Below are 8,342 nucleotides of genomic sequence, written 5' to 3'. Positions count from 1 at the left end.
GCTAAAAGTCTGAGGGAAGTCCTTCAATCCAAGCCTAGCTCCATTTTCTAGAAAACATATATACTAACCCAACTCTAGAGTGGATTCACTGAGTGTTAAAGGAATCACTAATTGTTGTTACAGGTTTTGAAAAATCAAGCTTTTAATGAGTAGTACACTTATTTAAAGAACATGATTTTTTTGTAGAAAATGGAAATGCTTTAATTTTTAAATTTAATTTTGCTATTTATTTAATGTGCATCTTAAATGTCTCTGACTGTGCCATTATTTGCTATGATATGTAAACTCCCAAGGGCAAAGATGATCTCTGCTTCATTTACTTTTTAGAGCACCCAGAAAAATGCCATAAACAAGTAGGTTTTCAATCCATATGTATGCTTTTCCTGCAGATTTGAATATAAACTATATCCTGTACTCATAAAAAAATACTATTTTGTTCTTATTTTAACCTTTTTTTGAACCATAGCCAATTTCATTCAAATTTTCCAAAATTCATACTCAATGTATCATTTCTAAATGTATGTCACCATTTATATAATGGTTTGATTACTTCATGTTTCTTTTCTAATACTTTCATCCTTTCTTACAGTTCTTTAGTAGAAGCCAGGTTTGCATTGCCCAGGTAGGAGCCTCTGACCTACTATTCAGGTTAGGTTTCTTCCTAATATTCATGGCAACCATCTAGCTTCTAAAAGAAAGGCTTTTGGTCTTTTCAATCACTTGCCCATCCTGTGCTTAGAGACATTACCACATCTTTGTTTGCTACCTCAACAGAGTGGCTTTAATGGTGGGAACTTCAGTGAGACGGCGTTGTTACCCAGAACCACATGACCTAATTTGGAATTGATATTGGCATCTGAGTCTTAGATTTGTAATCAAATCCACAGTTCACCTTTCAGCTTCTTCTGGAGTCACGTTCAGCTTATCTGCCAACATGTTAAAGCTGGTACATTGGTGGATGTGACAAAAAGTCTAACACATGAAGAGACTACCATTTTCAATAAAGTCCTCAAGACAAGCCAAGAAGAAGTCATTCACAAGCACTGATTCCATTCCCTCAGCTTTTCCTAAGACCCATCAAGATCAAAGTTAACACATAAGTATGTGTTCACCAAATTCTGTAATTGGGTCTTTACTTGTGTAAGATGCTTATCGAATAATTTTGACTAGATCTTTCAGCACCGGTTGGTGTTTCTGGACATCTTGTTATGACTGCTGTTGTCAAAGAGCGGAGAGTAATGTGGACCCATTGTCTGAATTGCACTGAGAAACTGTGGCTGGTAGAAGAAGAGATCAATACTATTATCAGAGTGTGATAATAGGGTGCTTGAAAAAAAAAAAACAGAGATGAGGGAATGAGCCATGATCGCTTTTGAAGAGACTGGAGTGGAGAACTCACAGAATTATCTATCATCTCTTTTAACCAGGTATGGTCTTCCAGGGCTGCATCCCAATCCTGCATTAAAATTTCAGAGGCCAGTTTTCCCCAGAGTGAACTTAAAACATTTTTACCTGTTCCTGGAGCTAAAACTCTACAAAAATGTGAAGATACTCTGCTGCTTTTGAATAATTCCCGCATTCATATTGGAATTTTGCATACCTATAGAGCGTATCTAAATATTCCTGCTTAAAACCATGCTTGTTGGGACCAGCAGTTGGCATAATGACTATGTCGCTGAACTTCCAAGTAGTCTGTGGTTCGACTCTCGGACCTGGTGACTTAAACTCACACCGGGCGCGCATGTGTGTGTGTGCGCCCAAGATCCCGAGAGGAGAATGGAGGAGAAGGGATTGCAGCAAGGCCATCCTCCCTGGGGGGTGATTTCCCGCTTTCTGTCTCTTTGCCTGTCTCTGTCTTTCTGGCAGGTACATGTGCCCTATAGCAAAAACCTGTCCAAAAAAACCCCAAATAAATAAAAAACCCATGCTTGTCTGCCAGATTGTCAAACAGCATCCAACCATCCCTGGTTGACTGTATTCGTCTTGTAGTTTCTGGCTCTTCAAACATCTTCACAATTGGTTCTGTCTCCACCTGAAGCTATTTCAGATATACAACTGTGGTTCTTTTTTCTTTCAGAGCGTGAGGAATCTCATCAGAATAAAGGTTCTTGTATACATCCATAGCAAAGTCTAGCATGTTCGTATCACTAAGATCCAGTCTCCCTCATGATAACTTTGTCATTATATATCTTCTTTACAGAGAAAAACTCAAGGAACAAAAGACAAGATGGTGGTCCAAAAAGTGAATGATACGAGTAGTCAAGTCGTACACCATCACCTTGCCAAAGAAAAGGGCCTTATTTTAACTTTTAAGACCAGAAACCTAACAAACCATCTCTACTGGAGCAGCATTGAATGACTTATGTGCAGTACAAATGCATACCTATTCGTTTATTTTCATTTAAAAATATTAATACTAATTGGCTTTATATTTTTTAAGCCAGATTTTCTTCTTGAATATTAATTTATTTCTTCCATGAGCAAGGGACAGAGAGTGAGAGAGAACCCCCACCAGTGTCTTGTTGCTGAGACCCACCCATAACCTTCATCAAGCCCAGGGCCCTAGGTATACGTGTGCCTGGCATACTTACAGAGCACACCAGACTTGAACCTGGAACCAAAAACCTTCCCATGTGAGCCTTGCATCCTACTGCTGCATCTTCGTCTGGGTCTTATTTTCTATTTCTTTCTTTCTTGAGAGGTTTTCGCTATAGGGCGCGTGCGCTCGCCAGACAGACAGAGAGAGACAGAGAGACAGAAAGCGAGAAATCACCCCCCAGGGGGGATGGTCACGCCACAATCCCTTCTCCTCCATTCTCCTCTCGGGATCTTGGGCACGCACGCACACGCGCCCGGCGTGAGTTTTAAGCCACCGGGTCCAGAACGCGAACCGCGGTCAACTACGTGGGAGTCCAGCGACATAGCCATTACGCTAACTGCTGGTTCCCTGATTTTCTATTTCTATCAAATAATAATACTGACTTTCTATAAAAGTCTGCCTCATATAGAAAATGTGGAATATGCTGAAAGTCATATTGGAGGAAGGAGATGTTGTTTGTAATTTCCATGCAGGAAGAGGATCACTTTGAACATCTTGGTATGTTTTTCCTATGTGGTTCATTTTAAGGTACTGTTAATAGTATCTAATACTTGATTGATTTTTAGGCTTTCAAAATTTTTTTCACTGTGATTTCCATCTTTTCAGTTAGTGATCCTGTGTTCTTTCCAGTAAGAATTATTGTTTTGTTCTTTTCAATGTATTGAAGCATGTTGTGCTTAAAGGAAAGAGTTTGCCATGAGCTGCTAGTGACTTATTCCTGTTTCAAAGGAAACTTGTGGTTACCATGAAGGAAAATTTAGTCCACCTTGCCCCAGTGCATTTGTTCTCCTGAGAACTTGGTGAACTCCTTCTGACTATTTCCCTGGGATTATGTCACCCACCAAGGTAACTTTCTGTTTCAGTAAATAATGTGACGAACCAAAACAACACCCCTTAAGTTAATCAGTCTCGGAAAATAGAGACTGGCTTTATATTCCATGGCTTTGATGTGTCTAGTAGTTCCTGTAAGGATTTGTCTCTCTTTTGTTTTGATTGACAAGACCTTTCCTATATATTTGAGCAATCAAGCAGCCCAGTAACAAAGAGTAGAGACATTTACCCAGAGCAAACTTCTACCACTCATTGTGACTTTCTGAAACCTTGAGTGTAAATTGCAGCTCTAAAGAAGAGGTGGCTGTAGCAGAATTAGGTAAGTGCTCCTCCATGTTCCCTTCCTCCTGAGGGCAAGACTCTTGAAGCAGACTCCCATAGAGTCTACTAAAGTGACAGGTCAGGAGTAGGAACTGTAAGGTCAGGTTTGGAAATAAACAACTTTGCAGACCATGTTAAGCAGTAATGAATTGGGGTTATCCCATAAATGCAACGTCCCAGCTCACTTCAACACCCAGGCAGGTGTTGGGTGTACGAGACTGAAGGGGGCATTCTGGCTCCAGTGGTACAGTAAAGGACCAAGACCCAGAGAGGAGTGACTTTACAATAGGTAGGGGTTATATTTTAAAGACCTCCAATGCCTTCTGCCGTTTGAATTTAGACTGAATTCTACATGACTTGGTGTTTATTATAATTGTAGTATAGAGCAGAGGCAATTTGTAGTGAATAGGTGACATTTTTATACATGGCCACCAAACCAGGGCCAGATTTCATAATATCTTCTTTGTATCCATGTTTTGTGGTGGGTTGGGTGAGTGACAGTATGTCTAGGACATACTATTGTTAATATTCATCTACTTTCTTCCTTTTATTCCTTACCTATGACACTGAAAATTAAATTTTTTATCAAAGCATATAACATGGCACTCAAATGCTCTGGACCTGAAAACAAATAACTGGTGGATATTCATATATTATTTTAGGATATGCATTACTTTTGGTGTTGCTTGTATCCTGTGCTCCTTCAGAAGAGGACATTGGGATAAACTTTAACACACAAGTGAACTCTAGCAGTTGGGTCACAATAAGGAAAAACCAGAGAATGGAGTGGGAGGACTGAGGGTCTAGAGAGGTGTGTGGAATCCATAGATACTGGAACAAGTTACAGGAAACTTTGGGCACCTGGGTTGGAGTTTGTGGGCATTTATAATATCTTGGCTCATCATTTCTGAAATGCTAAGAGCTCCATTTGACAGGACCAACACATTGTTGGCCGTCCTATGAGGGCCAGAGGGCCCGCTATACCTGCTAATCTCCATTTCCTTTCCCTCCCTGGAGGAACAGCATGAAGCTCGCATACCTTTTCCTTGGCCCCATGGCCCTTCTGCTTCTGGCTGGCTGCAGCTGCATTCTCAGCACCTCGAGCGAGAACCTGCGCACCTTTGTGGGCTGTGCTGTGAGGGAGTTTACTTTCCTGGCTAAGAAGCCAGGCTGCAGAGGCCTGCGGATCACCACGGATGCCTGCTGGGGCCGCTGTGAGACTTGGGAGGTGAGTAGCTTCAACAGGTGTAGATGGCAATGTCTTCAAGACCAGCTGCTTAGACCTGATTCTTAAATGTTCACTTTTTGGGTGATATGAGGTAGAACCGGGACATCTGCCTTTTCCTGTGAACTAAAAATGCAAACCGAGTAATTATTTGGCTCTTCCAAAAATGATCTGAAACACATGATTCTATCCTTCTATCAAAGCATTAGTAATTTGACTTACATGGTGTCTATATATCATTTCTGGGATGTCTTGACCATTAATCTACTCATTTACAGATCATATGGAAGGATTCAAAGGGTGAGGGACTGCCAAATCAAATGTAAAGTGGTGTAAAGTTGGGAATAAATCATTGGTTCAAGCCTGTGACCAAAACTCTTCCCTGAATCCCCTCATCTTGATAAAGTCAGCCAGTCACCAACTAAGAGGCCCTACCCTGAATGCTGAGTGGGTCATTGTCCCCAGCCCCACTTTCAGTACCTCAGCTGTAGTCTTGTCCACCTCAGTTTCCTAGTGCCTTCAGGGACTGTCACTGACAGGTCTATGACATCCTTTTATTCAGTAATATCTGGCTTTTTTTATTTTATTTTATTTTATTTTATTTATTTATTTTTTTAGACATTTCATTTAAATCAGGGTCAAATACTCCAAGTTAGAATCTTACTGGGCTGAGATGATCAGGTATTTTGGGGGTGAAGAAGAGGAATCTGCATTCGACACTCATCAAATCACACATATAGTGGTTCACTGACTTTTTATTTATTTATTTTTTGAGAGATTTTTGTTATAGGGCAGAGAGACAGAGATACAGAAAGGAAGAAATCGCCCCCCGGGGGGATGACTCTTCCATTCTCGTCGCAGGATTTGGGGCATGCATGCACATGCGCCTGATTAGTTTCAAGTCACTGGGTCTGGGACTCGAACCGCGGTTGACCATGTAGACGTCCAGTGCCTAAACTACTGCACCACCTACTGGCCCTGGTTCATTGACTCTTCCTGAGTCTGAGTTGGTCACTGACAAAAGACCAGGTCTGATCTTGTCACTCCCTGGCTCAAACACCTTTAGTGACCACCTCTACTACAAGTGCAATAACCAACTTTCAAGGCCTCTGCCTACCTCCCCAGAGATTCAACATTCTTAGTTTCATCCTTGTCAGACTGACTTTTACAACTTCAATTAAAGTGACCTCATGAAATCTCCTTTGGCCCTTTTCTCACATCCCTTCTCTTTTCCATCTGTTGTTATATTTATTCTCTCTCTCTCTCTTTTTTTTTCTTCTCTTTTTTTGGAGAGGTTTTTGCTATAGGGTGCGTGCGCTCGCCAGCCAGCCAGAGAGAGACATAGAGACAGAAAGCAAGAAATCACCCCCAGAGGGGATGGTCATGCCACAATCCCTTCTCCTCCATTCTCCTCTCAGGATCTTGGGCATGCACGCACATGCGCCCAGCGTGAGTTTTAAGCCACCGGGTCCAGGACACGAACCACAGTCGACTACGTGGGAGTTCAGCGACATAGCCATTACGCTAACTGCTGATTCCCTTGTTATATTTATTCTCTGGTGCCCAGCTCCAGTGCCAACTCCTCTGAGCCTCTTCTGGCTCCCTGTCAGCCCTTTACTATATTTTACCTTTCTATTTACTTCTTCCCTCACCACACGCACTATATAAAGTTATTTTGAGGCCAGAGGTTTATTTTTTATTTTATTTTTAAAAAAGTTATTTTATTTAACTTTATTTATTTATTTAAATTTGATCAGAAAGGGACAGAGCAAGAGTGAGATCGAGAGAGAGAGAGAGAGAGAGAGAGAGAGAGAGAGAAGAGAGAGAGAAAAGAGAAAGCCACCATGTCCAGGATTCAAACTGCAGTCAGCCATGTGGGAGTCCAGCACCCTTAGCCACCACACCACCTGCTGGCCCCAGAGGCCATAGGCTTATTCATGTGACTTGCATAGCTTTTTGCCAGTGTCACGTATGAAGAAGGCAAATAAATATTCATTGAACTAACTGGACTCTCTACTTAGAGTTGTGTATCTTCTGGCTTAATGTAAGCCAACTTCAGAGCGTATGAGCACCATGACAGCACACTGCCATTCGGAAAAATATCCCTCTCTTCAGGGACTTGGAGAGCAGCCTGCTGTCACCTAGATAATGTGTGGGTGGCCCTACAAATGGAGTTGGGTTATGGTGTTGAAATCTCCAGTTAAATGAACCTACTCTACCAAATCAGCTTTATTTTTTGCATCATTCGAGGACTTGAAACCTAATAGCCAAATGCAAATTCAGTTTTGCTAAGTATACTTTGCCAGTTGACACCCAAGTTTGGCACCTTGTTATATTCTGAACTTAGCCTGGCAGTGGCTTTCTCTGCTTGAATCTCATATCTGGGATGTTTGGATTTCTCTGTACCAAAATCTCAAACTCCTTTCTCTCCTCAGTTTAGCCCAATCACTGGGACTTTGAATGAGTGGTGACATGGTCCAACTTACATATTATAAGGATCATCTGGGAAGCTGGCTGGTGGTGTGGTGGTTGAGGTGCTGAACTCCCACATGGTGGACAACAGTTTGAGTCCCAGACCTGGTGGTTTGTCTTTTCACTTTCTCTCTCTCTCTCTGGCCAAATTAAAAAAAAATAATAATAATAAGTAAAATTGAATAATTCTTTTTTACAAAAGGATCATCTGGGGTTTTTGTGTTGCAAATAGACTGTAAAGAGTAATGTTGGAAGAAGGGACGCTAGTCAGTAGATATTTGCAATGATCAATATTATTCATTTATTGAGCACTCCTGAAGCTTCCTGCTTTCAGGAGTTTGTGTTATGTCGGGAAGAGAAAGAGTAACAAGTAAGTAGATAACTAGTTAATTTCTGGTAGGATGTGTGGTGTCAAGATAATGAAACAGGGTGCTATGTTTTAATGGGCTTCCTGTTTTCTACCTGTGGGGACAGAAGCCCATTCTGGAACCTCCCTACATTGAAGCCCATCACAGAGTCTGTACCTACAACGAGACCAGACAGGTGACAGTCAAGCTGCCCAACTGTGCCCCTGGAGTCGACCCCTTCTACACCTACCCTGTGGCTGTCCGCTGTGACTGTGGAGCCTGTTCTACTGACACCACGGAGTGCGAGACCATCTGAAGCTGGCGTGGTCTGCAGAATATAGCTGGCAGCCTCGGGCCTTGCCCACCCACCTGTACGGGCAGCACAGCAGCTCTCTCCTGGGTTCAAGGACTGTTTAATTTCGGTCCCACTTGTGGAAATGGTTACCCATCTTCTTTCGATCCAGCTCAGACACAAGGCCAGATGCAGCATACTTATGTTAGACATGCAAAACCATATTGGTGCCTTCACCAAAGTCATTTTTTCCTC

General features: G+C 42.0%; 1 protein-coding gene and 1 pseudogene across 1 annotated transcript; one reads left to right on the top strand and one right to left on the bottom strand.

The window, feature by feature from the left end:
• Positions 1 to 573: 573 nt before the first annotated feature.
• On the bottom strand, positions 574 to 2,275 carry LOC102490103 (eukaryotic translation initiation factor 3 subunit E pseudogene; annotated as a pseudogene).
• A 2,442-nt stretch (positions 2,276 to 4,717) lies between these two features.
• Positions 4,718 to 8,111, top strand: GPHB5 (glycoprotein hormone subunit beta 5). Its single transcript, XM_006142386.2, has 2 exons — positions 4,718 to 4,979; positions 7,923 to 8,111. Exons 1-2 carry the CDS (start codon positions 4,776 to 4,778, stop codon positions 8,109 to 8,111), a joined length of 393 nt encoding a protein of 130 aa, XP_006142448.1. The 5' UTR covers positions 4,718 to 4,775.
• The last annotated feature ends 231 nt before the right edge of the window (positions 8,112 to 8,342 follow it).

The sequence above is a fragment of the Tupaia chinensis genome, unplaced genomic scaffold, assembly GCF_000334495.1.
Source record: "Tupaia chinensis unplaced genomic scaffold, TupChi_1.0 Scaffold000075_1, whole genome shotgun sequence".
Lineage (NCBI taxonomy): Eukaryota > Metazoa > Chordata > Mammalia > Scandentia > Tupaiidae > Tupaia > Tupaia belangeri.
This window is presented reverse-complemented; position numbering and strand designations above follow the sequence as displayed.